This window comes from Myotis daubentonii, chromosome 20, assembly GCF_963259705.1.
Source record: "Myotis daubentonii chromosome 20, mMyoDau2.1, whole genome shotgun sequence".
Lineage (NCBI taxonomy): Eukaryota > Metazoa > Chordata > Mammalia > Chiroptera > Vespertilionidae > Myotis > Myotis daubentonii.
The window spans coordinates 6,664,564-6,681,788 of record NC_081859.1 but is presented as its reverse complement, the minus strand read 5'-3'; the positions used below and the strand labels follow the sequence as shown (position 1 = coordinate 6,681,788).

Here is a 17,225-nt window from a genome sequence, read left to right as displayed (position 1 = left end):
TTTCTGTTTCTTGTTAACGTTTTCCCTCCCATACAACTTACTTCTGGTTATTACCTTTAAAAAATTTCCCTTGCCTCTATCTGCCCCAGTGCCCCTCATCATGTCAAGTTCCCTTTTTCTGAGAACTTGACAGGCTCATTAGCTGTTCCCTTGACATACCCCGCTCACTGGTCACCGGCGTAGTGAAGCTGGGGCCCTGAGCTGCTGTGACAGTTCTCAGCCGGGCAGTGCCAGCGGCCAGTGATTCCTCATCACGAGTCCCGGGTTCGTAAGTGCTTCGCTGACTTACCGTCTTAGGCAGAGCTGAGCTTAGCCCTGTAACAATGTCAGTCACGCACTCTCACACAGAGACGCTTTCTTGAGTGGGAGAGAGGATGACACTCCGCCTAGGCCTCCGGGGATGGGGCCCAGCCCGCTCATCTGCGCCCCGCGTGTGGGGGAGGGTCCTGGACCTGCCAGTGTCACCCTGAAGACCGAACTGAGGGGCAGGCCGACGTGCCCACCCGAGGTTTTTTTTTGTTTGTTTTTTTTTAAATATACTTTATTGACTTCTTACAGAGAGGAAGGAAGAGAGTTAGAGAGCTAGAAACATTGATCAGCTGCCTCCTGCACATCTCCTACTGGGGATGTGCCCACAACCCAGGTACATGCCCTTGACCGGAATCGAACCTGGGACCTTTCAGTCCACAGACCGACGCTCCATCCACTGAGCCAAACCGGTTTCGGCACACCCGAGGTTTTTACTGTTTGTTTTCTGGTGTGTGTTTTGACCGGATGGTATTAAAAGGTGAAAGAACCCTGGGAAAACATTGTTTCTCTCTATAACAGAAGTTAGATTTATTTGTCTGTTTTTACGAGCTTTTATTGTCTGCGTAAGCCCGAAGTGAGTGTGGGAAATCACCTGCAGCTTTTATTAGACGGGTATTAAACGCTGCAAATGGGAAGATTTCACAGACGGAGGAAGACTCCCCTTGAGGGGTGAAAGTGTGCGGTGGGCTCCTGCCTGCTGCTCTCTCAGACGTTCTCTGCGGAGGCTGAAAGGGGAGAATGAAAGATAACACAGGGCGAATCAAAGGGCTCTCTCTCGTGTCTCACCTGTAGTTGTGGTTTGGGTGTTGCCAACATCTGCTTGTCGTGTCCGTTAGTACAAACACTTCAAAGGGATCCAGTGTTTTCCCAGGAGGGATCTTTGTGGGAACCTCAATTTTTCTTTCTCAATCGATGTCGACAATCTCCACTTAGGGTCTCAAGTTGAACATAAAATGAAGTCGTTACTCAAGCAGAAAGAATGCGATGAATCCATAGCTTTTGTCTCTGAGGAGTAAACTAGTCACAGATCCATGACTTTCTCAGGGGAAAAAAAGCAACAACAAGATAGCAGCGCAACGTAGGGAGAAATAGAATATTTACATTTGTTACAACCCAGAATGTGTATAATAAAATATTCCTTTGCAGATGCAGATCTTTTTATAGCCTGTCCCGGTGGTTCTGAGATCACTTTCGACCTACAGATAGCAAATCTCTGCTGCCCTCCCAGGATTCTTCCAGAAGGCGAGAGAAGTGAAATGCTGACTATAGACGTTAAGCCTTTATGTCCTGGCGTTTTATTTCTGATGGTTTTTCTTTTGCTTTTTTTTTTCCAGACCATCCAGACCTTTCAAGTTACCAAAAAGGTACAGTAATCGGATCATTTTATTAAATAACAATCTTGCCTGCATGCTTTCCCCTCCTCGAATTTTCTCCACGTTTTGCTGCTGTTTCCACCTTCCTCGTTCATAGTTTGTGGTTTTCATCTCCAGGTGGCTTTCCGGCCTTATCCTGTTTGTGTTTCATCGCTCACATTGGCCTAATGATTTTGCTCTCCTTTCTGTAATGGATTGATTGGCCTCTCATTGAGAAGAGAGATACATAATATTGTGCCAACTCCCATGGCTGGAATTCATGGCATTTTTTTCCAAATACATTGGTTCTGTTTCTCCCTAAGAATTCCGTTGCCCCATTAAGGTGGAGAAGACTCTTTTGCATGAAAATGTCAAAGTTTTACCTTTCCAGGGGAAGAGCAAAATTTTAAATGGATACGAGTTTCTGAACAAACGGTCTTGTCTCATCAGATGTCCTTGAACATTATGGTTCCAGGTGTAATATGATTACATCGTAAGAAACGCAAAGCCATCTTTGAAAATCACTTGCTAAAAATGCTCAGATGCGATAGCTCTGGAGCCTGCCGTGGAAGAGTTTCCTGTCTACATAAATGACTACACAAATTTTAATATGAGCAAATTCCCCTTCCATTTAAAAAATACTTATTTTTTAAAATGTTGGTAAAATAGGCACAGCATAAACTTTACTATTTTAACCATTTTTAAGTGTTCGATTCTTTGGCATTAAGTACATTCATGTTATTATGCGGCCATTGTCACCACCCATCTCCAGAACTTTTTTCATCTTGCAAAGCTGTAACTCCACCCTCCAGCCCCTGGCAACGCCCGCTCTTCTTTCTGTGTCCATGAATTACACCCCTCTATTACCTCATCTCAGTGGGACCAGGCAGTGTTTTGTGTGATTTCATCACAGGCTGATTCCACTCCACATACTGTCCTCAGGGTTCATCCATGTAGCACGTGTCAGAATTCCCCTCCTTTTAAAAAGCCGAACGCTATTCCATTGTATGCATATACTACATTCTGTTTATCCATTTTTGGTGAAAAAAAATAAAGGGAAGAGGTTATATCAGTAAAGATGGCATATTAAGAAGGTGAATTTTCTTTTTCTTTCTTTTTTTTTTCTTTTTTTAGAAATACTAGAGCCTTCTCAAGTGACTAACATTTTGCATTTGGGAAAAATGTGTCCATATTTTTTTCTGTTAGATTGGTATTTTTTCAAATCCTCATTTCTTTTCAGTGTTTGCAAATATAAATGCAACTTCTTTGAAAAAGCCTTTCCTGGCCCCACCCTCGCTGGGAGGAGTCACATGCATTTCGCCCCTCCCTTCGAAAACCCCTCTCTGCTTTCCTGGTTTTGTGGGTGTTCGTGCACCTGATTTTCTGTATTAGGTACTAAGTTCGGTGAGGGCAAGACCCGCGTCTGCCAGTTTTATATTCCCAGAATGCCCTGTGCGTTACTATGTAAATCTAATCGCTTCACAAGAAAGGCTTCTTTATCCTGTTTTCTTTCGTGACATTTCTCGAGTTTCCCTCATTCCTCCCACTAAATTGCTAGTTGATGCCACTGGATTTGTAGGTAAAAACGCTTAACTTCTGGTTTATTAGAAAGAAAATGGATCCCTTTAAAATGGGAAGCCTGTGATTACTAACATTTTAAAGTGCTCATCTTTAGAGGACAAGAGGAATAAGGAGGAGTTACTGAGGGAAGTAGAAAGGGAGAAACCGAAGATGCCATTTTTAGGAAGAGAGGGGTAGCTAGAGGGTTAAATATGGCCGAGGCCAGGACACAGGGAAACCAAGACCAGCTAGTTGATTCGGGCAGTTTCAGGAGAGCCATGAGCGCAAGGTCCAGGCTAGAAGAGGGTTCGGGACTGGGTGGTTGGTCAGGAAGAGGGGGCCTCCGGTCCAAGGCACTTACCACTCTGCAGCGTGACCGGCTGCTCGGAAGGGAAAGGGAGAAAGCAAAGTGTTTCCAGAAAGGCACTGGGGGGGGGGGGGGGGCAGAAAAACATCTTTGTGAGCTAAGGGAAAATGTGCTGGGAGGGTCTTATTGTAATAAAGGGCCATTTTCAAGAGGCCCCCTATGATGTCACTTGAACAATAAGTTTGCCCTATAAGACACTATTTATTCATTTATTTTCTTTTTTATCTTCACCTGAGGATATGTTCATTGATTTAGAGAGAGAGAGAGAGAGAGAGATCTGTTGCCTCCCACACGCGTCCCCCCTCCTCCAGTGGGGATCGAACCCGCAACCTTTAGGTGTATGGGACGATGCTCCAACCAAAACCAACTGAGCCCCACCCGGCAGGGGCTTAGTTTATTTATTTTCACTGTAATTTCTGATGTGGTTGCAGAGTAACCCCAGTGATAAGTTGGCTGCGAATCTACGAGTATACCTGAGGGACCTCCCATTGGGCGCTCGTGAAAACGCCAACGTGGCAGTAACAGCCTGGACCGGGATGCCAGGCCCGTGCCACCCACTCAGATCCACAGCTCACCACGAGCACATGTTCACTCAGCTCCTTCTGTTCCCTCACCCTGTGGAAGGAGGAGAGGCCTGAAGGTCTGTGCACGGCCTGGCCTCGCTCTGGGTGGGGCTGTGGGCCCTCATCAGGGACAACTGTCACCTGGCCGTTCACTGGAGAGGACTGCCTGCTGCAGCCAGGCCTTACGGAGGAGGGCTGCATCTTCAGTCTAAGGACGTCCACAATCAGAACAGGCAGGTGAAAGACAAGCACTGTGAGATATGTAGATGTGCAGAACATACAACAGTGAAAGGAGTGGTCCCTTTTTAAAAATATTTTTTATTGATTTCAGAGAGAGGGGGAGAGATAGAAATATCAATGATGAGAGAGAATCATGGATCGGCTGCCTTCTGGGGATTGATCCTGCAACCTAGGCATGTGCCCTGACCGGGAATCGAACCAGCGACCTTTTGGCTCCTGGGTCAGTGCTCAACCACTGAACCACACCGGCCAGGCAGGAGTGGTCTTTTTTGAAAATTCTTTAAAAAAAAAAAATATATATATATATATATAAAATTGATTTTTTTACAGAGAGGAAGGGAGAAGGATAGAGAGTTAGAAACACTGATGAGAGAGAAACATTGACCAGCTGCCTCCTGCACACCCCCCACTGGGGATGTGCCCGCAACCAAGGTACATGCCCTTGACCGGAATCGAACCCGGGACCCTTCAGTCTGCAGGCCGACGCTCTAGCCACTGAGCCACACCAGTTAGGGCTGAAAATTCTTCCATTGTACACGTGGTCCCCTTTCCAAAAAAAATAATGTTCAAGTGCTTTATTCTTTAAACTTGGTTAGAATATATACCTCAAACCGGGACTTGCCAGGAGTGGAATTAGCGAGAGTGCACAGCAGTGAGATTTCACAGGCCCTTTAATTTCCTTTATGTCCCCACCTCCCTGCTTCACTCGGTTTCCATCTTAATATCACACCCCTGTCTGCCTTTCACATTGTGCTCGACACTCGTGTCCCCTCGTGGTGCCCAGGGCCTGGGGAGCGGGAGGCGCACAGCCCCCTCAGCAGCACTGTGGTCCTGAGGAGGCATTCCCGCTGCTGTGGCTCCGGATGCCGACTGCCTGTCTCTGTGTGAACAGCTGTCCCTGGCAAGGGTGGCGCCTGAAACATCTGGTGAGGGGGGTGGTGGTGGAGTCAGGTGAAAGGCGGGGACATGCATGTAAAAGTCAGCACATGTGTGTCGTGGGTAGCGGCGCGGCCAAATCCAAACCACATGCTGTCAAGGGAGGGGAAGCGGTACTTGCAGCGGGTCTTTTAAGGTGGCTGCGCATGTGCGTGCAGAGTTTTCGAGAACACCAGACAAAAAGCCATTCTAGGGGTGCATTAACCCACAGTACGAAAGCGAAGCCATCGGGGCCCACTGCCCTCTATTGATAACGTGCCTGTAGGTAAGAATGAGTAACTTCTGGTTCATTTGAAAGAAAATGGATCCATTTAAAACAGGGCCCCGTGAGTCATTGTGGAAGCCCGGGGCATTTTCACTTCACAGGGCTGATCTTCTAAAGGTCTGGCGTGTAGAGGCCTCTGTTCGGCCTGAAGCAGTGAAGAGAAAGTCTCAAGTGCGCTATTGACCGAGGACTTGACTGCTTCAGCGCCGTGCCTTGCACCTTAGTTTGCATTTGGCAGGGGAGAAATAAAGTGTGCAGGATAGAAGCGCTGGGTGTGTTCTGTTACGTTTGAACCACCACCATCAGCCTGTTGTGCTTTATAGCTTCTCGTGTCATTCAGAATTATCCTTAAAAGGTTTCCCATCTTACCTAGCAGCGTTTCCCCTTGATGAGTGAGTCCTCATCAGACTTGAAGTCCTGTGGATCTAGGTGGTTTTGCGTTGAGAAATTAGCTGTTCGTGTGGCTTAGGCATTTAATGTTAAAATGTGAATTTGGGAAGAGGCTCACTTCTTCCAGATGTCTTTTGTTTCTCTTGTGTTTGAAGCAAGAGATGATATCATAGTGGTTAAGAGGCCAGATTCTAGAACTAGAGTACCTGGCTTCCAAGCTTTGGAACTTTATATTGAGATATAATTGGGGTAATATTATATTACTTTTAGGCGTACAACTTAATGATTCAATATTCTATATATTGCAAAAGGATTACTACAGTGAATTTAGTTAAATCAGTCACCGCACAGATTTCTTTCTTGTGATGAGGACTTTTATTTTGGCAAATACACAACACAGTATGATTAACTATAGTCCCCGTGCTGTGCATTACAGTCCATGACTGATTTATTTTATAGCTGCTGTTCCTTGGTTTCATCTCATAAGTTGTTGTGAGAATTAAATGAGATGATAATCTATATAAAGGAACTCCTTGTAAGTGCAGGCTAGCATGCTTTATTTTCCTAAGATTACTTTTAAAAGAATAACAATGAAAAATACCTCTACGCCCTTTGGCGCCCATTGGCTCAGTGATTGAACATCGACCTGTGAACTAGGAGGACACCATTCGATTCCCAGTCAGGGCACATGTCCAGGTTGTGGGCTCGATCCCCGTTGGGGGGAGGTGGGGAGAGGGCATGCAGGAGGCAGCCGATCAATGATTCTCATCACTGATGTTTCTCTCTCCCTCTCCCTCTCCCTTCCTCTGTGAAATCCATAAAAATATGATTTAAAAAAACAGCCTCTGCAAGTGCTCCTTAAAGCATAATTGTTATATTTTAATTTCCTTATTAAAATTTAGTTGGAAGCAAATATCCCCACAAAGCCAGATCTGTGAAGCTGCGAGAGTAGAATGTAAACATCAACAATCTATTCTTAGAGACACATAGCGGCTTTTTTTCAGAATGGTATTTACAGCCCCAGCTTTATTTACACAGCTAGCATCTAGCATGACGCTGAAGAAGTCATTCACAAATATATGAGCAAGAAGCCGGTTTCAGATGAGCCAGAAATGGCCATCACAGCAGCCCAGGGAGCTAGCATGGACGAGAATTTGAGAGTCATTGTCCACAAGTTAAACGTGTCTTTTTTTCTGTAATAAAACTTTAAGACACTTGGAGTTGGCAAGACAGATTCTGCATTTTAGCAAAAGTTCAGTGTAGTTAGGTTCTACCGAGCGCTCAGTTCCTATCAAGACCGGGAAGCATCAAGGTAATAAGGCGTGTGGTCCAGGTCTGGTGGGAGGGGCACAGAAGTAGGCCTTTGGGTCAGAGGTGGAGGAGGAGGGCATGGAAGGGTGTCTGGAGAGATGGCTTGATGGTGGCATTTGGTAGCAGAGCGGTTTCTGAGGCGTGGTAGGAGGCTAAAGCCAGGCGGTAGTGGTTGGACGGTGAAGGGAGGGAGGTATGGGGGTTTGTTCATCTAATCAATAGGTAGTTATTGAGCACCTTTGAAAAGGTAATGTTCTAGGCTCTGATACTGCACTAAATAAATACATAAAGCAAAACTCTCTGCCTCATGGAGCTCACAGACCAATGGACATGTTCATTATAGTTTTAGCTGGAAGGAAAGCTATAGGGGATCCTTTGGTTTGGTTCAGCCGTTTTTAAGATATACACTCTAGGAATCTGTTATTGGGCTGAATTCTTTTTCCAGAACTTCCAGAGTAAAAGTCTGGAGAAAGGGAATAACCAGACAACCAGAGTTCTGGGAGAGAGGCGAGGAGTTTGGATCCTCTGCTAGGATACATCTTCTTTCCCCAGGCACAACTGTCTATAGACCATGTTATTTGTCAGAAATAGACAGTGTTCTGACTCTCAGCCTGTGGCATGAGGACCGCTGCTACGTCATCGCAGAAATGAGAGGACAGTGATCTAGTAATCTCCTACAATTACATAGGAATACTTATAACTCATGGGAGCTCTTATTGATACATACCTGCACTGGGTCGGAGATAGCAAACACTCTCCATTGCTTCTAAGAGGCCTTCTCGGCGCTTTCTCTCTGCCTCTGTAGTTACGCGGCCCTGCTTGCCGACTGGCCCGTGGTGGTCCTGGGCATGTGCACTGTGCTCATCGTGGTGTGTGCCTTGGTCGGAGTATTGGTGCCGGAGCTTCCCGACTTCTCTGACCCATTGCTGGTAAGGAGGGTTGGGCCAGGAGCGTTTGTTTATCTATTTTCTTTAGCCCAAAACCATCTAAAAAAAAAAAAGTATGTTAATACCAATTGCATTATGTTAGATAGGATCCCATTTTTTAAAAAACCTTCTCAAGCCATTGATAGGTATACAGGTCTCTTTCAGCAAATTAGAGGTGTAGCTTCTCTGTCCTCAGATCCGTAAAGGTTAAGAAACACGCCCACCATGAAGAATCTGGGCATTGTGCTTCTCGGTCCCCATGTTTAATCTAAAGAGCAAGAAATTGGAGAATCTGCTGACTACAAAAAATTTCATGAAGTCTTTAAGCTGTCTTCTCCCGCCCTCCCCGCCCCTCCCTCACCCCCAAGAGAAGCTACAGGAATTTCGGCATTGCTAAGCGATAGTAGGGTCTGTTTCTAAGTAAAATCTGCTTTGGGGTTAAATAAAGAGGAAAATAAGAGCAAGTTGAATGATACCCTCTTTGTGAAACACTGTAACATGCACAATATAATTTAATTTGACCATAATACGTTATAACCTAAAAGTAGGCATTTACAAAAAGCTTGGGTATGAATTTGAAAGAAGCTTTAGATAAGTTTTTTCCCCTTTCCTGAGACATGTGGCACACCAAAGAGTCAGAATGTTTTGCCACAGTAAATAGGTGGTCATTATCAGGTTAAGTCACCTTGTTTTAATGCTGGTCACCTCTGGAGTAAGGAACCTCTGTGTATTTTCGGTTGAAAGCTATTCATCACCTTGACATTGCTTTCCCAAACTGCTGAACTACCTTAGCCTGAAATGAAGTACACTAACAGGAATTTCTAACTTTTTGCCTTAGGGTTTTGAACCAAGAGGGACTACAATAGGCCAGAGACTGGTCACGTGGAATAACATGGTGAAAAACACGGGATACAAAGCAACATTAGCCAATTATCCCTTTAAATATGCAGATGAGCAAGCCAAAAGGTAATCATTTATTAACGTTCAGACAAAACATTGCTTAGCGAATCCCACTTTTAAACATTGCCTGAGCAAAAAGATAAAAGGTAAAATGTGTGGCTCAAAATCTTGTTTAAATTGCCATTGTCTAGGAAGATTTTGTTGTATTGGGATGAAAAAGTGAGCATTTGGGGGCTTTTTTCCTTTCAGAAGTGAGAAAATTAATGTTGGTTGCTTATATTAATCCTTCCAACTTATTTCCATTGCTAAGTAGGCCATGACTTTGAGGATGTCCTGTTACAGGCACGTATATGGGCCTTGAAATAGCTCGCACTTTATTGAAGATCACCTTGCTCTGTTTCAGCCATCGGGATGACAGATGGTCGGACGACCATTATGAAAGAGAAAAGAGAGAAGTTGACTGGAACTTCCACAAAGACAGCTTTTTCTGCGATGTTCCAAGTGAGTGGTGTTTGTAGATGAGCATACCTCTCAGCGGCTTCCTGGCCCTCTTGAGACTGACATGACTAAGATCTAAGATCGGGACTGATAGCAGTGTGGCTGGTCTTAAAGGGATTCTAGCTTCATTAACTTGTCAGTGTACATCTCCAGGTCAGTCAGCCGCTGCTCTGAATTTGTTTGCCTATAAGGAAAATGAACAAGGAAGAGATGATGGAGTTATACTTGATTTTAAGGAGGATATAAATCTAGTAAAATTCTTGTGCTGGCCCCAAATTTCAAGTCACCTTTGTTTTGTTTTGTTTTGTTTTGTTTTGTTTTGTTTTGTTTTGTTTTGTTCATCCTCACCCAAGGTTATTTTTTCCATTGATTTTTTTTCCCCCCCAGAGAGTGTGGAAGGGAGCGGGAGAAAGAGAGAGAAACATCAATGTAAGAGAGACACATCGATTGGTTGATTGGTTACTTCCTGCACGAGCCCCAACCAGGGCCAGGGATTGAGCCTGCAACCAACGTACATGCCCTTGACCAGAATCGAACCCGAGACCCTTCAGTCCTCGGGCCCTTGCTCCCACCACAGAGCCAAACTGGCTAGGGCTCAAGTCACTTTCTAAAATTCCTCGTACTATTTAAAAAATAGTGCACCTTTTGGGATTGAACCCTGAAATAATCTACTGTATGACCAAAAATGTAGTTTTAAAATTTTGATTCCTTCAAAAAGTCTTCTGTGGCCCTAACCGGTTTGGCTCAGTGGATAGAATATCAGCCTGTGGACTCAAGGGTCCCAGGTTCGATTCCGGTCGGGGCATGTACCTTGGTTGCGGGCACATCCCAGTGGGGTGTGTGCAGGAGGCAGCTGATTGATGTTTCTAACTCTCTATCCCTCTCCCTTCCTCTCTGTAAAAAAATCAACAAAATATATTAAAAAAAAAAAAAAGTCTTCTGTGTGCCTGCCTTGTCCTTAGGCATTAGAGACAGAGAGATGAGCAGAGTCAAGCACAGAAGCCCAAAGCTTGAATGCCACAGGGACCTGGGTCAGGATGTGAGTGAGTGACCCAGGCGGGAGACAGCGAGAAGCGATGCGCATGGGGAGCTGGAGAGCGCCTCTGGGAAGAAAGCAATTGCTACTTTGCAGCAGAACATGCCCTTGCAGAAATGAAAGCCCAGATGTTGTAAGAACTTCCCTGAGGCCAGGAAGCCAGATTTATGTCAACAGCAAATTCGCTGAAAATCTGCTGTCGCCTAGAGTTGGCCTAACTCCTCTGCAGTTGCCACGGAGAGATGAGTACAGGCCAGAGCAGCGGTCGCCAACCTTTCGGGCCTCACGGACCACCGGTTGGCGACTGCTGGGCTAGAGGAAATGCATGTAAGTGTGTAAGTCGCCGATCAGCCTAGATGAGGAGTGAGGAACTGTGGAGTGAACATTAACATTAAGCTCTTTTGAGTTTTGCTTTTTTGGTTGTTGCTGAAAATCTCTCTAAAATGTAGCTTCCTGTAGATCAGATCACAGAGGACCTGATCGGCTCCCAGATGTTTCTAGATCTTGCCAAGCCCCCGGGTCTGTATTTTGGACACTGTTTCACTACATAGTCATAGCGAGATAGAAAGTAGGAGATTAGGGAGCATTTTATACCAATCCCAGGAAGCAATGCAAGGTTTTTTTCTGTCTCTTGTTGGAAAAGTTGGTTTCTGGTTAGTTGCATGTTCAGCTGGCTTGTCTCCCTCAAAGTGTTGCTAGATATTGCTTAACCAGCATCTCCCTTAACCAGCATCTCTCTTAACCAGCAAGCACATTAGCAAATTCACGAGATACAGTCTCCTTTTTATTTCTGTAGTCAGCACTAAATATTTGTCCCATGAGCAGTAGGTCCCTCCCTGATAGTCATTTCTGACTGCTCGAATGAAATGTTCCACAAAGCTTATTTTGATCTGTAAAACCAATCAACATACGATAACAGCCGTTCGATGAAGACAGGCGTTTACCAAAGAAAACTTCAGAATCGTGAACAAAGTTTACGTAATAAAAGCTTTATTCATTCATTTGCAGGTTGAGTTTCTTTGTTAGCACATTTAGGCATCTTAGCTCACGGGAAACTCATCTGCTCCGTTTTCCTTGGTTCAGATTTTTGGTCACAGCCAGGGAGGCAGAAAGAGGACCTACTGAGCACCCCTTTTCCGTCTCATTTAGTCCCCACGGCGGTTGGAGATGGTGTTGTGTCTCCATCTAACCAGTGAGGAGCCGAGGTGCAGAGAAGCAGTTAGTTGCCCAAGATCGCCAGCTAGGAATCGCCAAGACCTGGTCACACCCAGGGCTAACGCCAAAGACCACGCCCTTTCCAGAACTTCGCACAGCGTCCCTCCCTCAGAAACACGTTTTACATGAGGATGATTTCCACACAGCTTTTCTACCCTGGCGAACTCCGCCAGGATGTGGAGGGGCCTGTGATCCTGGCCAGCAGTCTGTACTTAGGGGACTGTTTCCGTGCTGTTAAATGGATCACCTGCCATGCCTCCTCTCTAGTTAGCTGCCAGAGGAAGAGAGCATCCCCACCATCCAGCCTCGCACTCCCCGGGCGTCATTCTCTGACGACGCGCCATCGTGGTGACGTGTTGGGAAATGAAGAGGGAGGCAATCGATTAACTGCCCGCTGGACATTGTGGATTGCTCTTCCTCATTAGCGTCTGACCTGCACTTCATTTGTCATGTGAGTCCTGTGGTTTTTCAGGTGCAGAGAGTAGACAAAGGCCTTGAGCGAAGACAGTGTTAGAGCGTTGCTTTTTTTTTTTTTTTTTTAACATTTTCTCCTGGAATTTGTCGAAGGAAGGGCTCCCCTGCCGGTCATGAATTGTCCATGTGGCTTCCCAGTTTGAATCGCTTCTCAATGCCAAGTCTTAGGGAATCCGTGAATAATTCATAACCCTGTTTCTTTTCTTTTTTCATATTCACAGGTGACCGCTATTCCAGGGTAGTGTTTGCTTCAGCCGGAGGAGAGACGTTATGGAATTTACCAGCAATTAAATCGATGTGCAATGTAGATAATTCAAGGGTATGTAAAGGGAAACTGAAGTAGGTTTGGCACCAATGAGGCGATGCTTTTGAAACTCTGGCTTACTGCTGAGCCCCGTCTGATCCGATGGGAGTCCTTGCGGGGCTCACCTGCGAGGCGTAAACAGCGGCAGGCCGCTTGGCAGTCTCTTAGATCCCAGGATCAAAGTGTCCCCGTCCCCACCCTCCACACTGTCTTCCCGAATAAAGGACTTGTTTCTTTCGCTCTCCTGTTCTTTGTCCGTGACAGTCTCTTGTATTCTTTCACAGCAGCTCTCCTTTCAGGATCATAGTTAAGACTCTTTTTCCTTCTTTTGTCATATTTCCTCTCCTAATCTGCTTTCATTGTTCACCACGCTTCCCCCTGAGGCAACTGTCAGCACCTTAATTATACAGCCAAATGCCTGCCTTCCTAGCAGTCCCTGCGCCATTTCCCTGTGACCTCAAAGGAAGGTTTAGAGCACAGGCTGGGGAAGGGACATCAAAGGATATGAATCGGTATCTGTGCACATGGCCGGAGCACTGCAGGCCAGGTTGCCCTCTCCTCCACACACCTTGCTCTGGGGAAGGCAGAGGATGCCGGGAGACAGCACTTCCTGTCCTGGAGCCCAAAAGCTGTCAGGCCAGAGCATGCCAAGGCCGCCTCTGGGAGAGTGTCAATTCCCCGAGTTCAGAGGCAGTTTCTCCAGGTAGAAACTGCTGTCTGATGTCACTCCTGGGCCTGTCCAAGCACAGTGACCAGCGGAAAGGAACTCATTGCATTCTTAGCGCCACCCTAAGGTACAGCTGGAAATGGAAGCGCGTGCAACGCTAAGAGCTAGTGCTAGTCTGACCATCAGCGCAATCGCCTGTTCTGGCAACAGCGTTCCTTAATGGAGTACGAGGCAGAAAGGACGCTGAGGCCACCCAGACCAGCCGTCCCATTGAGCCGAGAACTAAGTTAGTTCTCAGGTTCGCTAGTTGGCCCCAGATCTCCTGACTCTCTTCATCCTGAGAGGCGTTTATACCTTTTGGAAGTAACTCCCCGTGGGGTGAGCCATCAGGATTTGCTGCGAGTGCCATCTTGTCTCTGTCCAACTCCAAACAGGCCAGAGGCACAGACCATCAGTAAACGACAGCGGCTTCTTCCCAGGTCAGTTTTCATCGGCCGCATTTTCTCTCCCACACGATCAGGTCGTTATTGGGAAGCTGTGAAGGTGTTTCTCGTCGTCACGGGCTCCACCTTCTCCTGCAGACAGTGAGGCCCGGAGGAGGAGAGGGTGGAGTATCTGCGATGAGCAGACGATGCCCCGCCCTGTACCTACTCACTAGGCCGGTGACCGTGGGACTTGTAACGCGGTGTAAGCCGGGCTGGTTACCGGATGTTCACACCTTGGATGAGAACGGCTCCTTCCCTTCCCTACCTCCTAGTTCTCGTTACCCCACTTTCACAGTTGATCTTAGACCTTCCCCCCCCTGAAGACGCTGTAGTGACTGAATGCACGCTGTTGATTAATAGCTGATGTTTATTGAGCGCTGCTGATGTCTGCCAGGGCGTGTCCCAAACACCTAACGAATTATTGCATTATTCGTTGAATTATTATTCATTGGCACCATAGTGTTATGAATTAAGTACTATTATTGCCCATTTTATTTTTTAAATATTTTTTATTGGTTTCAGAGAGAGGAAGGGAGAGAGAGAAACATCAATGATGAGAAACATCAATCGGCTGCCTCCTGCACACCCCTTACTGGCGATCAAGCCCACAACCTAAGCATCGGCCCATGAACATGACCTCCTGGTTCATGGGTCAGTGCTTAACCACTGGGCAACACAGGCTGGGCTTACTGTCCAATTTATAGATGAGGAAAGTTCACACAGGAGGGAAGTGGCAAATGCAGGATTTGAGCCAAGTCTCACTTCAGCCTGTGCCTCATGCTCCCAAAATGCAAGAAATACACCATTTGTGTTCAGTTTTACTATGGACGCCATTTCCCACTCAAACAAACCTCAGAGTCACCATGGCCTGGAATAAGTCATTTTTAGAGCTAGCGGTTTATTCTGTGATGCCTTCAAAGACTCAAAAGCCAGAAAGCAGCGCTGAGGCACACAGCTTTCACAAGTGGGAGCAACACACTGCTTCATGTATAACCCATATCCATCCAGAGCAGATGGATAAAATCAGCATCAATAGGTGGCTTCCCGAAAGGCATACAGAACGCACACAATAAAAAAGTTGAATGAATGACACGAAGGGGAAGTAACGGGAGGAAAATCATGAAGCTAAGGGTGAGATTTAACATGAAAGAACACATACCCCGTGATCCTGTACACTGGCTGATCGGGAGCAGCAAACTTGTCTGTGCCCTCCCTGACAGCCACCGCCAAAAGCAACTCACAGTCAGGGGCGAAAGCCATAGAATAGGGTAACCAGTTTGTTTCTCGAGGACACCCAGTTTCCCCTAATAGTAAGGCAGGCGAGGACCGCCCTCACTTCTCACAGCCTTCAACAAAAAGCAGGATGTGTTCAGGGTCCTCAGCCTGCTCACAGAGATACAGGCTGGACCCTTAGCTGATGGCAGGCCCTGTCTCAGGCAGGTTGGTAGCAGGAACACGTCATAGCAGAAGCATTTCTACAAGAGATTAATGCAAGGACATCTAGGTATGTGGCCTGCTAGTGGTTTTAATACATTAGCAGAATGCAGACCATAAAGGCATGGGTGCACTCTGCTTCTTTGAGTGTTTTTCTCCCCTGGGCTCGGAATAAGGATTGGGTAGCTACGCGGTCAAGTTTGTAATCCGTAGCAAGGACACCCTAAGCATTGTGGTCCACGTGTGAAGTGTGCGGAACACACCCCAGACACGCAGCTCAGTGAGTGGCCCAGCCAGTCACAGACCCACATCAGCACGTGGACAGCTAGATCACGGGGTCCCCAAATTCGGCCTCCGAGGGCATGGCTGTCGTTTTCACTTTTTAAATTAGATGCTGTTTTTACCAATTGCTAGCGCCTTTGTATTCTCATCTCTAACTCTGCCGTGAACCCAGAACAGTAAACCTTTCCCGTAGGGATGAGATATTCAGTGGCATCTTGGTTAGCAGGTCAGATTTCAGTTATTTCAGATTGTTGCTGAGCCTTTTAGTCCCTCAGCTCTGGACCCTTTTCGGGCTTTCATTTGTTGCCGTGGTTTGAGCAAACTGTGTCTCAAGGCTACTTGGCCATCTCCTGCCACCCTCTCCCCCCAAATGCTAGTATTGTACTTCCGTACTTGGTTATTTTTTTTAATATATTTCACTGGTTTTTTACAGAGAGGAAGGGAGAGGGATAGAGAGTTAGAAACATCGATCAGCTGCCTCCTGCACACCCCCTACTGGGGATGTGCCCGCAACCAAGGTACATGCCCTTGACCGGAATCAAACCCGGGACCCTTCAGTCCGCAGGCCGACGCTCTATCCACTGAGCCAAACCGGCTAGGGCCGCACTTGATTATTAACAATATCACGTTGAATGGGACACGTACCAAATGACACAGAGCAGAAAAGCTTCACTGTCGGTAGGTCGACCCTAGAAAACGTCTGGTCCTCAGTGTAACATCCAGGGGGACCTGACTTCCGCTGTCACCTGCCTGTGCTGACAGCACACTGAGTTCACCCCCAGCGTCCATTCCCATGACAAGCCCCAGACACGCGAGTCCAGGCTGCCTTGCCCTCTGCCCCAAGAGCTTCCGCTCCCAAGCTGTCGGCTCCCTCCTGGCAGTCTGTTCCTTAGCCTTTCGCAGGAGCCTCAGTTGTCCCCCCGTCTTCGTTCCTTTTCTGCCCTGTGACCTCGGGGCCCACCAGCAGTTGGCCACTCGTGCCCAGGAGTGTGCTTTTCTAGCTTGTCTCTGCTGGAATCCCTGAGCCCTGCTTCTTAGTCTCTGCGCATCGTCAGAGGCAGGACTCTGAGCGATCGGCTGATAAAAGGGATTTGAAATTCGGTGCCTAAGACCCCGTGTTCTGGGGCAGCCCTCATGGACAGCTAGACCCTCCCCAGTGCTTGTTCTAAGGAAGCCTGGAGCCCTCGCCTTTTCTCTTCTCTCAGGTCCCTTCAGTTTTCCAGTCACAGGCCCGTGGCCACGTGGGGGAGGCGAGGCCAGCGTTACTAGAACCTGGGATCAGGGGGTGACTTGCTTCCCTTTAGCTGCTTCCCTCAGCCTCTTAAAATAGCTCCAGCTCGGCCGCCAGTTTTAAAAGCTAAGGGATGATTTAAAGCTCAGCTGCCTCCTTTTTCTCTCTTCTTCCTTTACCCCCTGTTTAAGCCAACCCCACCCCTGCTGCCGTCTAACCAGGAAATGTGCAGGGACACGGGGCAGCCACGTAAGCAGCATGGCTTTCCGCAGCAGCCGATTTGCCAGTGCCTCCAATTAAGAGTTGCGCTGCTCACGTGAGTTACAAGAAGCCGCCCTCACTCACTCTGTCCCTATGTTTATAAATGTCAAAGATTTTGAAATCATCCCTATGAACGCTTTTCCCCAAAATACGGCAGAAATATATGTCTTCTGCATAAAGACATAGCTGCTTGCCAAGCTCCGTAAGCCCCACCAGGTA

General features: G+C 47.0%; 1 protein-coding gene across 10 annotated transcripts in view; it reads left to right on the top strand.

Annotated features, from left to right (window-relative positions):
* Window positions 1-17,225, top strand: part of DISP1 (dispatched RND transporter family member 1) — a 116,696-nt gene that overhangs the window by 92,099 nt on the left and 7,372 nt on the right. For all 10 annotated transcript variants that reach the window (XM_059677510.1, XM_059677512.1, XM_059677518.1 and 7 more), the window contains 5 exons: window positions 1,644-1,673; window positions 8,099-8,222; window positions 9,058-9,185; window positions 9,523-9,620; window positions 12,564-12,661. In XM_059677510.1, coding sequence (XP_059533493.1) covers window positions 1,644-1,673; window positions 8,099-8,222; window positions 9,058-9,185; window positions 9,523-9,620; window positions 12,564-12,661 — 478 coding nt within the window. The remainder of the gene's footprint in view (window positions 1-1,643; window positions 1,674-8,098; window positions 8,223-9,057; window positions 9,186-9,522; window positions 9,621-12,563; window positions 12,662-17,225) is intronic.